The sequence below is a fragment of the Parambassis ranga genome, chromosome 8 (assembly GCF_900634625.1).
Source record: "Parambassis ranga chromosome 8, fParRan2.1, whole genome shotgun sequence".
Taxonomy (NCBI): Eukaryota; Metazoa; Chordata; class Actinopteri; family Ambassidae; genus Parambassis; species Parambassis ranga.
The window spans coordinates 3,685,111-3,701,794 of NC_041029.1; the positions used below are offsets into that span (position 1 = coordinate 3,685,111).

The 16,684-nt window shown below is 48.6% G+C and overlaps 2 protein-coding genes across 2 annotated transcripts; both read right to left on the reverse strand.

Annotated features, from left to right (window-relative positions):
• Window positions 1-142: 142 nt before the first annotated feature.
• LOC114439889 (extracellular serine/threonine protein kinase FAM20C-like) lies at window positions 143-4,561 on the reverse strand. The gene is made up of 11 exons (XM_028412089.1): window positions 4,430-4,561; window positions 3,854-4,334; window positions 3,600-3,778; window positions 1,917-1,995; window positions 1,743-1,835; window positions 1,525-1,640; window positions 1,255-1,435; window positions 727-836; window positions 575-656; window positions 448-507; window positions 143-383 (listed from the first exon to the last, which is right to left on the reverse strand). Exons 2-11 carry the CDS (start codon window positions 4,321-4,323, stop codon window positions 143-145), a joined length of 1,611 nt encoding a protein of 536 aa, XP_028267890.1. The 5' UTR covers window positions 4,324-4,334; window positions 4,430-4,561.
• A 5,969-nt stretch (window positions 4,562-10,530) lies between these two features.
• On the reverse strand, window positions 10,531-16,151 carry nptxra (neuronal pentraxin receptor a). The gene is made up of 6 exons (XM_028411271.1): window positions 15,223-16,151; window positions 13,671-13,941; window positions 13,229-13,461; window positions 12,594-12,773; window positions 12,189-12,443; window positions 10,531-11,173 (listed from the first exon to the last, which is right to left on the reverse strand). Exons 1-5 carry the CDS (start codon window positions 15,913-15,915, stop codon window positions 12,213-12,215), a joined length of 1,608 nt encoding a protein of 535 aa, XP_028267072.1. The 5' UTR covers window positions 15,916-16,151; the 3' UTR covers window positions 10,531-11,173; window positions 12,189-12,212.
• Window positions 16,152-16,684: the final 533 nt, after the last annotated feature.

The following is a 16,684-nucleotide window of genomic DNA, read 5'->3' on the forward strand; positions in this document are numbered from 1 at the left end:
AATCAGATTTAATCAGAAGTGTGATCACATCTTTCTCTCTCTCTCTCTCTCACACACACACACACACTCACACACACGCACACGTTTTCTAAGCCGTTGCTCTGTGACGCCACCTTCTCTGTGCTGTCATTGGCCACCTCGGTCAGTCTGGATCGAACCCCTTCAGGTCGTCGTAAATGACGTCACTCCGTCGCTCCTGACAGGTGCGCACCGCCTGCAGCACAGCCGCAAGGCGTCGGTCCAAAGCAGCCAGGTGCGGCTCTGAGAGGAGGGGGGCTACATCCGATAGAGGGTCCTGAGCCAGGGATTCACGCATGACGTCACTCAGACGGAGGTCAGGGCGTGACAGGAGGTGCAGGCGGAGGTAGGTGGACCGGCGCATCCTACGGAGAGCAAGAAGGTGAGTGACCTGTGCTCGGGGAAGCGCTCTGTGCAGACTTGGTTTACCTGCAGCACTGCTGCAGAGGAGCCAGGATGGACGGCTCGTCCTGAGAGTGGCGCCCAAACCTGCAACACACCTCCAGTTCAGTACAGTGATGGACACACCCGGCCAACAGATGGCGCTCACACTCACGCTCGCCCGTTATCGAGGTGCAGCAGAAACGTCTCATTTCCAAACTTCTCAAAGGTCTCGTAGTGATGTCTGTCCATGTTACCTTGGAGAGAAAACACACTTTGAAGAGTTTGTCAGAAGCCGAGCAGGTAAAACCCGCAGAGTGAACGCACTCATGAGGAAGTCCAGGACCACCAGGTCTATGAGGTCCAGCAGCCTGCTGCCTGCGCTGTAAGGAGACGTCTGCTTCACCCTGTCACAGAAGGACGGGTCCTTTTCCCACCTGAGGGACAGATACACAGGAGACGGTCACTTCCTGACATCCAGCCACAGATAGAACAGGCTGACTAACTCTTAGTTTTAAACTTTATCATAGCTATAGGCCGGGGACACAAACATGATCCGCCAAGCAGTTCCCCCACCTCCTCAACACCACCACCACCTCTATTCCCCCACCTCCTCTCCTCTTCTTCCTCACTCCTCTCATCAGGCCGACCTATGATCCATCATTTTTTGTCACTAACTGTATGTCCAGTCTTCCTTGACTGTCCTCTCTCTGTCTCTGTCTCCCTTCTCTCTTGAAAAATGAATTGAGTAAACTGAGTGGGACTGAAGTTTGGGGGATCCACTCAGACCACCAGAGGGCAGTGAACACTCATCATTCTGAGTGACAGGAAAGACAGTCATTATTAGATACACACTGTGCCAGCTTGGTGCGGCTGTAGGAGCGTCTCCATGGTGACCTCCAGGACCGGCGGGGGGCAAGAGAGAGATCAGGCAACATGGCGGCGAGGGAGACCTCCAGCATGTGTGGCTGCCCACAGACTGGGTGCTCTGTGGAGCAGTAGTATTCACACTGACCGTAGAAGCAGATGTTCCCCGCTGCAGAGACAGCAGAGGAGGTTACTACAGCCTGTGCTGCCCTGTGACATGTGACCTGTAACATGTGAGACGTGTACACGCACACACACCAGGGGAAGTGAAGAAGGTTCTGGACAGCCGCTGGTCTGTGGTGATCTCTCTGATTTCTGTTGTAATGTTGATGAGCCGACCGACCACCGGAGGGATTCTGTTAAAGCCCAACACCCTGAAGGGGGCTCAGCGAGAGAGATTATGAGTGGGTCAGTCATGTGATGTCAGAATCTGTGCTGCTCATTGTGTGTGTGTGTGTGTGTGTGTGTGTGTATACCTGTCCAGGTGGAAGGCAGCGATCTCTGCGTTGTGCCTCTCAAAGTCAGAGAAGTAGTAGAGATTTACATCCGTCTCTGCATCTCTGGACTGTCTGTCTCACACACAACACACACACACACACACTGGGGTCATCCTAGCACACAGCCTGTCTGTTGTGTAGCTGATGTGTTACCTGATGGGTTTGAGCAGAGCTTGTCCGTAGTTTGGAAAAGATATAAGCAGTTTGAGCTGAGTGCCTCCAGCCTTCTGAACTTAAACAGAAAATAAACACACACTCTGTGTGACACTAAGACGATGCTAGAGCTGCACTGTGCATTACTGCTGTGCAGCCACACGGCGGCGCAATTGAACCTCAATCGACTAATTTCTGAGTATTTTTATAACAGTTTGATTGTCCAGATTTTGAAGGAGTTCAGCTCATCAGCAGCCAGCTCTTCCAGCTTTATGTGGATATCCATAAACCTGATCAGCCCTGGATGAAGCACTGAAGTCAGGTTATGTGTTCATTTAGCTTCAAACCAATCATGTCACATTTATTCACATATTTTAATTAAAGCTCTGATTAAAATGGAAGATTTACATGTTGAAATATTTACAGTCTGTGTTGAGGTGGGAGCTGAAAACTGCTGATTCAGTGAGAAAAACATCATCCTGTAGCTCAGATTAGTGTTTAATCAGCACCATGAATTAGTGTGTGTGCTGTTCATACAGTGTGAGTGTGTGTGTGTGTGTGTGTGCTGCTCATACAGTGTGAGTGTGTGTGTGTGTGTGCGCTGCTCATACAGTGTGAGTGTGTGTGTGTGTGTGTGCTGCTCATACAGTGTGAGTGTGTGTGTGTGCTGTTCATACAGTGTGTGTGTGTGTGTGCTGTTCATACAGTGTGAGTGTGTGTGTGTGCTGTTCATACCGTGTGAGTGTGTGCTGCTCATACAGTGTGTGTGTGTGTGTGTGCTGCTCATACAGTGTGTGTGTGTGTGTGTGTGCTGCTCATACAGTGTGAGTGTGTGTGTGTGCTGTTCATACTGTGTGAGTGTGTGTGTGTGTGTGCTGCTCATACAGTGTGTGTGTGCTGTTCATACAGTGTGAGTGTGTGTGTGTGTGTGTGCTGTTCATACCGTGTGAGTGTGTGTGTGTGTGTGTGTGTGTGTGTGTGTGCTGCTCATACAGTGTGTGTGTGTGTGTGTGTGTGTGTGCTGTTCATACAGTGTGAGTGTGTGTGTGTGTGCTGCTCATACAGTGTGAGTGTGTGTGCTGCTCATACAGTGTGTGTGTGTGTGCTGTTCATACAGTGTGTGTGTGTGTGTGTGTGTGTGTGTGCTGTTCATACCGTGTGAGTGTGTGTGTGTGTGTGTGTGTGCTGCTCATACAGTGTGAGTGTGTGTGTGTGTGTGCTGCTCATACAGTGTGTGTGTGTGTGTGTGTGTGTGCTGCTCATACAGTGTGTGTGTGTGTGTGTGTGTGCTGCTCATACAGTGTGTGTGTGTGTGTGTGTGTGCTGCTCATACAGTGTGTGTGTGTGTGTGTGTGCTGTTCATACAGTGTGTGTGTGTGTGCTGCTCATACAGAGTGTGAGTGAGTGTGTCTGCTGCTCATGCAGTGAGTGTATATATGTCTATGTCTGTGCTGCTCATACAGAGTGTGTGTGAGTGTGTGTCTGGCTGCAGTCACTGTGACCTTTGGCCCAGCTGACTGTCTCTCTCTCTCTCTCTGATTGCTTTGTTTGAATTAAAATGAATGTTTGACAGGGAGGGGGCGGAGTCTCCATTAAAGATGGTGGACAGTCAGGAAATGTTATTCTGTGTTTAATTTGGGATTATTAGTCCTTCTTCTAACACGCCCTGTTACGTTCCCTCACCAGCACCGAGGATGCGCTGCGTTGCCATGTAGTGGGTCAGCTGGGCCAGGCTGGGGTCTTTTCGGTCATACAGCTGCCAGCGAGAGATGCCCAGGTGGAACTGCAGCCAGGGTGGGTGTGTCTCTGTGTTGCTGGTCCATATGTCCTTGTCATAGCCTTTGTCCTGACTGGCACTCTGCCTGTAATACAGAAAATACAAAGGACTGACCAATGAGTGCCCGGGGCTTTTTCAGCACTGTGTCCGCTTCACTTACCACTGACTGTCATCAGTGACGGTGGACTCCCTCTCCTCTTCCTTACTTTCTGTGTCCCTCGGCTCCTCGTCTCTTTTCAGCCTCAGGAGCCAATCATCTTCCTGCAGGACTGTTGCAGGAGGCAGGTTGTACAGCAGATGTTTGAACAGTGCATCTAGCTTAGAATGAGTCCTTTGATTCACTCCTCCAGCTCCTGTCAGCTTCTTCTCAGTCTCTTTGTCCTCACGATGAGACATGCCGCCACGATTTTCATCCTGAGGCGTTGGTGCAGCTTCATGTGAGGAAGCAGATGGATGAGTGTCTGCTCTAGGAATGGAGGAGGAAGATGAAGAAGACGAAGTGGGAAGGACGCAGACGTTCTGGAGGACAGAGAGGCAGAAAAATGCCAGGAGGAGATGAAGAGCGAGGGAGAGGCCTGCCAGAGCGAGACAGATGGAGCGCGTGGACAGAGCCGGGTTCTGTCTCTTCATTCTGGAAGAACCTGAGAGGGAAACACACAGCATGGAGGAGCTCCAGACATGAGCGTGATAAATCACACACACACCACACCACAGCCACAGCAGCATCCCACCTTACCTGAACTCAGCTGCAGGCTGATGATCACCCAGACACTTCAGGTTCAGATGGCTGCTGTTGTTCTAGTGTTTGTTTACTCAGACAGACGGAGATCCATTCATTCAGACGAGCGCTCAAGAAGTCCAATAACCCTTCACATCAAATCAGAGAAAGAATGCTCTGTGTCCTGTTTCTCTCTTTATGTGTCTGCAGTGCAAACAGAAATCATGTTACAGTGACCTGTGTCAATGTGACTCACAGAGGACAGAGTCTGTCCTCTGAGTCTGGATCAGTGATTATGGAGTCCTGTGCCGAGGTCTCAGTCCCTGAATGTCAGTTTGACATTTGGTGAAATAAACTCATTGACGCAGAGAGAGTCTGATGAAGAGATCAATACTGCTGTCTGTGCAGGAAATATAAATTCAGCTAGCAGGGATCGCTGCACTCACATACAGCTAATTAACCAGCTATGTAGTCCTGTTAATGAGCCAGCTCTGCTGCATTATGCATGCAGCAGCACCTCCCAGTAGAATAGGCTGGTGGTGTGTATAGGCCTGCAGCGGTGGTGACACAGGAGAGGTTCATTACATGAAAAGAACTCTCCACTGTCACAGATGATGAATCTGTATGAAAAAGTCTCACACAGCTCAGGTCAGTGCTGTGTGTGAGGAGGACTGCAGAGCTACTTTGGTTACTTCTGTGCTGTCACGTCAGCTCTGCCAGGGACATAAACCAGAAGGTACAGGTGAAACAGTGTTTAACTGGTCAAATAAAGTACAACAACTAATAACCAAAGCAGGTTAACACAAAACACAACAAGGTGCATGGGGTTAACACAACCTAAATAAGAGCCTCGGCTATAGCGCTTAGCTAAACACAGAGGCGAAACACACACGAAGCCTCAGCATAGCGCCAGCACACCCGAATACAGACACACAACAGACATACAAACACACACTAACACAGTAACCAGTAGAAGGCACCCGGGCGAGCTGCATATAGCAGGCCTGCCGGCATCTTCTTTAAGCTCCTGGTCCTCCCGCTGAGTGGTCCAATAAACTTCGTGGCAGGTGTTGTCCAGCCAGTCAGTGGGCGCCGTGGACACTCGTCGTCATGACGCCGATGTAAGGAGGACAGGTCCACACAGAGGGTGAAACAAACCCTCAAAGTTAACTAAAAGGCCTGAACCAGGTGTTAATGGCAGGTCACCTGTGGGTCAGTGAACACACCACGACCAGTAGGTCTGATTACAGGCTCTAACAGGGTTTAAATGTGCTGCTTATAGCCTTACACACACACACACAGACACACACTCACACCCTTCATCTTTGATGCCGTGTTCTCTCACAGCAGCTTCATGTAGGTTGCTTGGAAACAGAATTTGGAACCTAATTGGAGCGAGTGTGAGCAGCATCCAGCCGGCAGGCGGCCGCGGCTCTGATGTGCAAACTCAGGATGATTAAACAAAGTGAATTCAAGATCACATCTGGCAGACTGAGGGCCTGACCGACAAGACAGACTGCTTATGTGTCAGAAGGAGTGTAATATAGTGTGTGTGTGTAAACTGCTGTGTAAAATCAGCTTGTGTAGTGAGCAGAAAGTGACGCGTTTAGGCTGACATTTGAAGGCTACAGCTTAACTCTTATCTCTGCCTCTGTTTAACCAACAGACTTCATGATAGAGCCGTCCCCCCCAAATCCTCCTCTTCCTCGCTCTCCCTCTCTGTAAGCCCACAGCCTTTGAAAGCATTGATTCCTGTGGCTCTGTTGCTGCTGCACTCCCTGTATAGATGGGCATGAATATTTCATCCTGGGAGTGAGAGGGAGAGGGAGGCAGTTCAGGGAGTGATGGAGGGGGAGGAAGGAGAGATGTGGAAGACACAGATAAAGAATGAGGGGGAGGCAGAAGTAATGGAGGAAAATGGGTGAGTGCAGCAGCCACAAAGGTGATGAAGGGGGTGAGATAGATGATGGAGGAGACTACAGGGAGGAAACTGATGCAGAATACCAACAAGACACACACCAACACAAACACACACACACACACGGAAAATCGTATGAAGCCTTCATTATTACTTCATGAAGGTGTGTGTGTGTGTGTGTGGGGGGGGGGGGGGGGGGGGGGGGGGGGGGGGGCAGGTGAACAGTCTATTGGTCTTGCTCTCAACATGTGACTTGGAGTGGGCTGTTTGATCCTGTGTGTGTGTGTGTCAAGTGCATGCAGCTGTCTTCCTGATGACATTGATGAGTTTGTTTGACTGGACTGGCTGTGTGGCTCAGTCTGAGGGTCTGTTCTCAGGAAGGTGATGCTCAGAGAGGATGCTCTGTGGTGCAGGTACTCATCAACCTCTGAAACGTGCAGCTTCATCATGGAACCGGGAGTCGTGATCCTCCTCCTCACTATGACAGCATCCAAAGTGTTTCAGGGCAGCGTGCTGCTCCTCATCATCAGACCAAGTCATTGAGGAGAGAGAGTCATTTTACTGGCTGTCAGCAAAAAGCCAAGAATGCACATTCTGTGTGTGTGTGTGTGTGTGTGCTCACCTGTGTTTGTATTCATCTCTCCACCCAGCACAAAATTGATTTCCAGCAGATGGCATGAACAGCCCTCAGAGGACGCCAGTGTGTGCTCACTCAAAAAGTAGAACATAATACAACACACAGATGGCTGCATTTTTAAACAGGCCTGTTCTCTCTCACACACACACACAGGCGGTGTAGAAATACTGTCGTGATTTGTCTGGATGTCTCAGCCTTCATCTTTTCTCACACTCATTTTCTCACGTCCCCATTTCTCCACACTAAGAAAAAACAGTGCAGCACACAGGAACGCTCAAATCTCATGTGAAGAGGCAAGAAGAGGCACACTGATCCTCTTAGGACGAGCATGAAGGAGGCATGGGTTTACATCAAAACATTAAACTAAATAATGAAATAATGGATTGGATGGAATTCAGCAGGTGAACAAATGAAGAAACAAAGTGTCACAGACAGGAAGGTGTGTTCACACACACAATCAACACACTCTAGGTGAACTGACTCACTGATGCTATAAAATATGATCTTGCTCCTGCTCACACCATCAAAGTGAGAGGAGAGAATAAAGGTGGAGAAGGAGGGTGTTACATGGAGGTGGTTAGACATTCACACACACCAAGTGTCCCAGAAGTGACATCAGTGTCCGGTGTGCAGGTAAAACACACGAGAAGAAGCAGCAAACATGCTGACTGACAGAAGCAGGTGATCACAGAGATTAATCCCATGAAAGCACGACCACTCTGTGTGTGTGTGTGTGTGTGTGTGTGTGTGTGTGTGTGTGTGTGTTTAACCTGAGAGGAAACAAACCTTTGGCAGTCCCTCTGGCACCAAGCTTCCTGCCTGAATGTGAAGGAGGAGGCAGGAATAGTAGATGCTAAGCTCCTTCCTGTCCAGATGGAGCCTCCATGGGATGCTGCTGTGTGTGTGTGTGTGTGTGTGTGTGCCCTCTCTGGTTAAATAACTGAAGCTGAGTGGGTGGATTGATTCTGGCACACAAAAGAAAGCAAGTTACAATCTGAAGATTTCATGGACTTAAACCTGTTTCTCTTATCTTTATGCTATATATTTAGCATACAACAACAACACATTCTCATGATTCTCATACGTCACTGCTCACAGGATGCTGATTGGTCTAAACCACCTGCGGTTCAACATGAGCTTTTCAGCAACCTAAAGAGTGCAGCTAGTACCTTTTTACTGTATCTTCCTGTTGCAATAGCTTGTCCATACTTCACCTTAGCAGGGGTTAGGGTGGAGCAGGGTCCCTTACACCACATGGTTATGGTGTCCTTATGTTTGAACCCCCTGAAGGAGGGTTGCTGCAGCCTCAAAATCAGATGCGTTTAAATCTGTTGTTCTGTCACCTTCACATAAACTGGGCAGCTTGAAGACGCGTGGCTGCAGTCAACCTGCTGGATGATTAGGTGGACTAGCACACTGATGCATGATACATCAAGTCTCAGTGTGGTCTTCTGCAGCTGATTCCATGGATTAGACTGAATTAGATCGTCCCTTGATGGAGCAGCATGGATTAGACAGTGTTTGGTAATCCATCAGAATATCTGACTGTGGATGATACAGGTCACAGGTCAAACCTTTGTTCCATCTGCTCCTCCTGTTTGGCTCCACACAGGCTGAAAGTTTGTTTGAAATGTTCACAGAAAATGAATCACGTTTGTCTCCCACGTCTCCTCGGCTCAGCCTCTGAAAATGTAACAGCCAACAGATCCACAGCAAGTGTGAGACAACAGGCCTTCTCCTGTTCATTACATAACACAGTCTAAGTGCTGCACAGTCTGTTTGTCCAAAGTGTCCACCAGCCTCCTCAGGCAATCACCAGAGCTAAAGCTGTTAGCATGATGTCATTACAGCAGTCACACACAGTAATGCGGTTAGCAGGACTTTGAAGGAAGTTGTGTGACAGTGACTGACAGGAGCTGCAGAGCCTCTGTGGATTAGGATGTAAGTGAATTACTGAAAGAGAGGACTGCAGAACAATTCAGCTCTGTCTCTGATCGTGACCAGACTGAGTCACACTGATGAGGGATTACAGATTTTGATGTGCCACTCAGAGCGTTCAGCGTGGCATCCCTCTGCAGCGATGACAACCTGCCAGTGGCCTGAACACCAGGGATGGAGGGTTTGGACGAAGAGCAGGCGACAGTCTGTTCAGAGAGGAGGAGGATGAGGAGTGTGACTGAGAGGAGGAGGAGGAGTGTGAAGAAGATGACGAGGAGGTGGGAGAATGAATACAGAGTGTGAATCTGATGTTCTATTTTAAACGGGACAAAGACAGAGACCTCACAAATGGAGACTGCATGCTCACTCTTCTTCTGATTCCACTGCACCTTTAATCAAAGTCATCTGTGCTGAAATATAGCAGATTCACTCAGTTTGCTCTAAACATCTGTCAGGACACCAAACATCTTATGCTCCTGCAGCTGCTTAGCATAGCTTAGCAGACTGCATGTGTGGAAGCAGAGTTCATTTAACCCTCAGTGAGCACAGATCAGATCTGCTCCGTGTGTTTTCATATTCAGGAGCGGAACACAATGACACATCTGTAAAACAGTTTGCAGAAATATTTATGTCTCACTCCATTTATTAATGACTCGTGTAGATGCTGCAGGGAGACAGCTGCAGACTTTTCTACTTCACTTAAGCCTCCAATACACTGTACGATTTTGGGCAAGTCTGTGTTTAACACCAACTCACACAGTAAAATAAATAAAATAAAATAAAACGCATGCGATGTCAAGTCAGAGTTCAGGTGATCAGATTGAACCAGAAACTAAACATGTGTAACCCGGAGCTGTTGCTGTTTCATAGAAAAAGTCAAAGTCAGTCAGAGTTTGTGCTGCGTGTTGCTGCCTCAGCTCATCAAACATGGCCTCCATCAATACATAAATTCTGTCCAACTCGTGTGGGCGCTGGCATGTTTGTTATCATCTAAAAAATGTTCATGTAGGCGCCATGGCGTCGAGTGTGTTCGGCAAACACATGCGCAGTGGAGGAAAACACAGACTTCAGGCCATATCTCTGCTTAAATTGTGTGAATACTCTCACGAGGAGCAACAAAAATATCAAACAAGTCAAAAATTCAACTGATCATCTGATCGCTGTTCGTGCAATGTTAATCGCCTCTCGTGAGCCCCAGTACACTGCACGATTAAAGACACGCAACAAATCTGAAATTCAGCCCGACCCAAAGAAATCGTACGACTCAAGATCCGGGTCAAAATTGGACCAAAAAACACAGTTATAGTCTATTGTGTGAGTACAGAGTGTGTTTAGTGTGTGTTTAGTGAGTGTACAGAGTGTGTGTAGTGAGTGTTTAGTGAGTGTGTTTAGTGTGTGTACAGTGTGTGTGTAGTGTGTGTTTAGTGTTCTGTTTTCATAAAGACATTCACATCGTTTGTGTCTGAAAATCAGGACTTTAATAAAGACTTGAGATTTGTACACAACAACAACACAACACCGAACAAGACACACAGTGTTTACACAACATGACAGCAAACAACAATGTAACACTGCTATCAAACAGCTGAGAAAGACACAAAGAGGCATCACAGCAGGACGATCGGATCTGGTCCTGTTTGGCTGCGTTCACGTTTGCTGGCTGAAGACACTTAAAGACATTTAACGTGTGTGTGGACACACACATCAGATCATCAGTCTCCCTTTTGTCATCATATCTGAGTCACTTCAGGATGTGGTTGTGAATCAGATACATGTGCTCGTGTCTCACAGGTGTGAGAGTGTCAGGAATTCAAAGATGGCGGACGCAAATGCTGCCAGCAGGCAGTTTGGGTGTAGCAGGAAACAGAGTCTTTTATTACAGACGTGGTTCAAACACAGGTGGGCAGTCAGTGTGGCAAAGGTAACAACAGGGCTAGACAATCTGAGGTACTAAACACTCTGATGGTCATACACAGGTCCACCAAAACAATACATGCTCTGACTAAGACTAAGGAGAAACCAAAAACACTGGAAGGATAACTCGAGGAGCTATAGAAATATTATTATTACGACCACGACTAAGAAGACTATGAAACACACGATGCAAAAGGCTGCTTAGTAAACTGACAAACTGGCACCGAGTGAGGGGAAGACACATGATATACAGAGGGAAGAGGGAGACAACAAGGCACAGGTGAGACACGTTAGGGAGGAGCAGGTGATCATCAGGAGGAGGGGGGAGCACACGAGGGAGGGGAGGAAAAGACACCTGAAACGAGAGGGAGGTCAGCAACTTCAAAATAAGACACAAACACAAAGAACTACAAAATAAAAGCCCCGACTCAGAGCTGAGCCTTGACAGTGAGACCTTCACATACAAGATGAAGACAAATCACATCACACTTGAACAGCGCGCCTGTGAACGCAGCTTCTGCTGGCTGGTTTCAAACCTCCGAACAGGATGATGGATCAGCTCAGAGCGTCTGGCTGTGAGTGTTCTCTATCAGGATGATGATGCTGCTGATTTATTGAATGTGGGTAAAAACACCCTGACAGGCACTTTCCACAGAGGGTCGCATTGACATTTTTCACAAGAGTCATGCATGGAATGTCTTCAGACGTCACATCACCGAGAGGCTGCGTGTGTGAAAGTCTTTTTCTTTTAATGAAGTCACAGAGAAACATCTAATGAGTCCACATCATGTGAGCATGTACATGTGTGACAGACGGGCCTGAAGGTTGGAGGAGAACAGTGAGGGACATTCTGCCCAGGGAGCAGGACGTGTCGTCTTATTTTCAAAATGAGTTCACAGGCAAACACAGAGACGCTGTCCTCTCTGTGAACACATCATGCAGAGGTGAACAGTGAAGCACCCGTCTCTCCCACTCTTTCATTCTTCTTTCATCATCACCTTCTTAATATTCCTCCATCACCTTACCTCCACCCTAAACTCTGAAGCCTTAACTTTGCTGCACATGTGGAGGCTTTTGAACACACTTGACTTTTGATCAGAAAAGAACAAAATGCCGTCAACGAGCCATGCTAGGTCTGTTAGCTAACCTCCACAGTATCATTGCTAAGGTTCCTTTATTTGCATTAGATGTTTCCATAATGAGACAGCTAGCTGGTTTGCTAACTGAATGCAGATCTATCTTATTAAGAACATGAAGCTATGACAACAAGCTGTCACACACAGACTTCCAAAATAACAGTAAGCTGTGAAGAAACAGCAAAGCCTCACACACACACCCCATCAGTCACTGTCGTCTCATGCCACACACACCTGATGGGCAGCAGGTGAAGTCAGTCACTGAGAGCTCCTGCTGTGTTTACTGCATGGCTCCCCGGGATGTTTGGTGGCTCCACCATAAACCTCCACCCCATGCTCTGTCCATGGGGCCACACTGCCCTGGATCACTCTGCCACAGCGGGCCAGGCTGGCCACCTGACTGGGTGACAGGACGCGGTCCCACAGACCCACCTGGGACAACTCTCCAACCAGAGCCTGGGAGGAGTCGAAACCTCCACCCAGCAAATCCTGCAGAGAGACGACAGACAGACAGTTTTACCTCCAGCAGGGGCTCAGAGTCTAGAGAGTTGTAGGACTGTGTTCAGTACGAATGCAGCGTTTATTTTCCTTGTCTACACAAGCTGTCAGTCAGCAAGCTGAGGAGCTCTCGTTACTGACCTGTTCTTGTCCCAGGACCAGCACTCCTCCCGCTCTAATGTGATGTCCGGCAGCCAGACCATGGCCCTCGCCCCGCAGCTTTCCCCCCTGGTAGGCTTGCCAGGCTCCTCCCTTCTGGCTCCAGCTCACACAGATGTGCTGCCAGCTGTTTCTGGAGAGGTTCAGAGGCAACTGAGCCACCTATGGATGAGGAAGCAGTGGTTTGGGTGAAGCAGGCAGACATGCAAATACCACTGACAGTTTTAGAATACCTCCCAAAGACATTCTGCTGGCTCCAAGGACACGCTTCGTCCCCACAGGCATCTATTACTATAATGACTGGAATAAATTGTGCTTAAAGCCTCCACCCTGAACTACAGCACCCTGCAATGCTGTCAGGGAGACACCTGAGGACGTCATTTAGACACATGAAAGAGACTGTTTAGCTTGTCTGCTAAATAGGCTGTTTAACTTTATGTTTTGGTCGTTTGTATGCTAATGAAAAACACTTCTTTTATTAGGAGACATTAGAAATTTTATCAGTTCTTGTATGAGGAAAAAGAAGTGACAGCCTCACGCAGCCATATTAGCCCCTGTAAGGACTCTAAAGGTTGATCAAATGGACAGATCCATGGACAGATCAGTGGACAGTGTACCTTGTCATTGATGAGCAGCTCAGTGGCGGTGTGCAGGCCTTGCAGCAGCACCAGTTCGTTGGGTTGTTCTGGGACAGCGTAGGACAGAGGGGTCCCGATGCCTCTGTCCGCAGGACGCAGCCACAGGCAGGCAGTGACGGCCCGTAGCTTTGGGATGGAGTGCTTCAGCACAGCGTACATGTAGTTTGTCCGCGTGGGGAAGGACAGTCTGTAGCCTTCTGGGAAAGAATGCCCTGAGAACATACATCCAAACATCAGATGCTTTAAGGTGTCAGTTTCAGTCTTTCAGATCTTGTTTCCTGTACAGTAAACATCAGTAATTCATCATAAAGAAACGCCACAGCTCCATCTGAGCAGGATTCAAAACCTCTGTGAACATTGTTACTTTATCATTATTGATTAATGCAACTGATTATCCAATCACTTTTCCGTCCTTCCTTACCTTGTTCCAGCCCTGAGATTCGGTGGTACAGCTTATTGATGCCCTGGTCAATTTCCTCTCTGTGTTTCTCTGTTTCTAGCCTCAGAGCTTTTCTTTCCTTCTCCAGCAACTCCACCTTCCTCCCCAGCTCCCCCTCCAAGTCCTCCATCCTCCAAGCCCTGGTAGCTGCAGCTCTGGTCCAGGGACCCGCCAACCCTTCTGACCCACCTTCTTCTGTCTCTACTGAGGTGCTGCTGTCCGATTGGTTGTGAGGAAATGGGCCCATGTCTGACTGTAGAGGACAGAGACAGTGGAGTGAGTGTTACAGTTTAATATTTGACTCTGTGGTCTGCTCTGTGTCCCCGTGTCAGGCTCTACTGTGCATTTTTGTAGTAGGGGAATGTAAACATAATTTCTTTATGGGGATTAATAAAGTAAATCTTAATCTTGGGACAAAAGACTTGAGATTTGACTTAGACCTGCGACAAAAGACAACTTGTGAACATCTTTGCATGCAGCTGCTAATTACTGCAAACCATGCCATTTCTACTGGGACATTTTTTCCTTTAACACTTCAAATAGTATAAATTTAGAAAACACTGCCAAGAGAATAAACTAGTTCACACACACACACATACACACACACAGGTGATCCACAGTTCTGCACAGCCTGAGGTCTGACTGCAGGGACAACAACAAACACTTATACAGAAACTGGACAAAGTCTGAGGAATTCATAGAACAATTCTCTGCCTCTCATCAAACATACACACACCCTGCAGAGCTGCAGGACGCTGTCGTTTGAATCAGCAGACAGCTCCACCACCTGATGGAACCTGTGTAAGATTAATGTGCAGTTTACTGTCAGGAAAAGAATGTATCTGCAGACTCCTTTCAGGAAGCAGTGAGCATCAGAAAAGGGCTGCTTGTTGATCATGTTAGACCTCCTTCAGCCTGGTGTAGAGGTCTGACCCACTCTGTAGGGGCTTTAACACCTGCACAGGTGTGTCACTGTCAGCTCTGCTCTTTGGTGTCCCAAACTGCTGGACTCCTGCTCACACACGTCGAACAGCCTGTTTAGTTTAAACTGAAATCAGGTCTGCAGAGGACAGATGATATCAGGTCTGTGCGCTGCAGAGACCTGAGCAGTGACAGGAGCCGCCTGCAGTGGAGCACCCTCAGTCTGCTTTCAAATATAGGCTCCTCATAACTTATGTATGCAGTTTCTATAGCAAGAAATGAAGGTATTCATCATCTGATCCTGGTCAACAGTGTTTCACCTCCTTCCTCCTCCTCCTTCTCTTCATCATCATCACTCTGATCTTTCTGATTCCCTAATAGAGGACATTAATATTTTGTTTTAAAGACTCTGACACGAGAATTATACATAATAATACATCATAACTATCCTTTTCAAAATTTAGCCACGTGATCTGTAAACACCTGATTAACTCTGTATAGAAAAGACACTTTGTAGTGATCAGATAACCCTTCCACTGAAACCTGCTCCACGCTGCTGTCATACGGGATCACACGCAGCTCTCTGTCTGCAGAGAGATGCTCCATCACCCACCTCCAGCTTCTCTATGCGGTCTTTGAGCTGAGTGATAGCCTGCTCCAGCTCATCCACAGCGCGCACGGTGAGTAAGTGGACGGAGTCGTGTGTGGACGCCGGGCTGTCCCGCACCATGATCCGCTCCAGGTGCGCCTCTTCCGCCGCATCTTTACCGCCGCGTAGCCCAGCAACGCTCCCGCGTCGGTCAACCCCCTTCTCACATTCAGACAATTTCCCGGTCAGCTCCCGGATGGTCCGCTGGTCCGTCAGGATCTGGTCCTTCTGCTGCAGGACGGTCTGCCGGAGCTCCTCCGCGGTGGTACGCAGGTATCCCCAGTCCTCTCCCGCGTACAGCGACGGGTCGTCCGCTTGTTGCTGAAAGTTTTTGGGGTTGCACTCTCCGGCGGGGATCGGCGTGCAGATGAGGCGACTGACCGTGGGGTCATGTCCCGTGAGCCCGGTGACCCCGTCCAGCCCGCTCAGCCCGATGTGGAAGGTGGGCGCCTCCGAGTCGGGGGTTTCAGAACCATGGAGAGCTCCCAGAGAGCCGACGCGGGCCACGGAGCCCCCTGCAGCGGGGGTCTGCTCCGCGGCTTCCGTGTACACAGAGTGGTTGTCGGCGGCTGGCTGCTGTTGCGCCGCGGCGGACCTGGAGGATCCGGTGTGGACAGCCGCGATGATGCAGATAACAGCTCCGATGAAGGCCACCATCCCGGCGGCCAAGATGATAACGATGAACTTCAGGTTGGCGGCGGAGAAGATCGATTATTGAAAAAACCCAAAAAAGAGAGTCCTGATGTGAGACAGGCCGAGAAGAGAGCGGGATTAACGGAGCGGAGAAAACAGCCGCACTTCACTCTGCTGAGAGGGAAAATGAGAGTTCCGCAACATAATTGAGTAATCATGGAGTCAACACAAAACATCAGTGTGTTACACCTCCTCCTCCTCCTCCTGTGCAGCGCGCATGTCCTCTGCATGCAGGCAAAATCCCACCAGAGAGAGAGAGAGAGAGAGAGGGGGGGATTTAAACATGAAAGCACTCACACTGCAGATCTTATCACATATGTGGTTTGTTCTTTTCTTGTGTCTGTGAACACACACACACACACACACACACACACACACTGTTTCCTTTCCTTATGAACTGTAATGTGATGTGTAGAATGCCAGAAGTCTCCCTCAACGCTCACATTGGAGCTGCAGACATGACAGAATGATCATCCAGTGTGTGTGTGTGTGTGTGTGTGTGTGTGTGTGAGAGAGAGAGAGAGAGAGAGAATGTGAAGATTTACAGGAACATCTAACATGGCTGCAGCAGAGCAGGCTGCACACCAACAGAATACTAAAAGAGACAGTGAGGAGCTGTAGTACTGCTGGCTGAATGAAGCCTGCACTGCTGATCTATTATGTTCTGTTTCTACAGCAGAAACCCTCCTCTTCCACTCTGTGCTCTGCAAACAGTCCAGAATGAATGGATCCC

Coding starts and splice junctions, on each gene's coding strand:
- LOC114439889 (XM_028412089.1), bottom strand. CDS start 4,323: ATGAAGAGACAGAACCCGGCTCTGTCCACGCGCTCCATCTGTCTCGCT. Junction 508..574: donor CACCTCGATAACGGGCGAGC/GTGAGTGTGAGC, acceptor GGTGTGTTGCAG/GTTTGGGCGCCACTCTCAGG. Junction 384..447: donor CCTCTGCAGCAGTGCTGCAG/GTAAACCAAGTC, acceptor TGCTCTCCGTAG/GATGCGCCGGTCCACCTACC.
- nptxra (XM_028411271.1), bottom strand. CDS start 15,915: ATGGTGGCCTTCATCGGAGCTGTTATCTGCATCATCGCGGCTGTCCAC. Junction 13,462..13,670: donor AATCTCAGGGCTGGAACAAG/GTAAGGAAGGAC, acceptor GTATGTTCTCAG/GGCATTCTTTCCCAGAAGGC. Junction 12,444..12,593: donor TGGTCCTGGGACAAGAACAG/GTCAGTAACGAG, acceptor GTCTCTCTGCAG/GATTTGCTGGGTGGAGGTTT.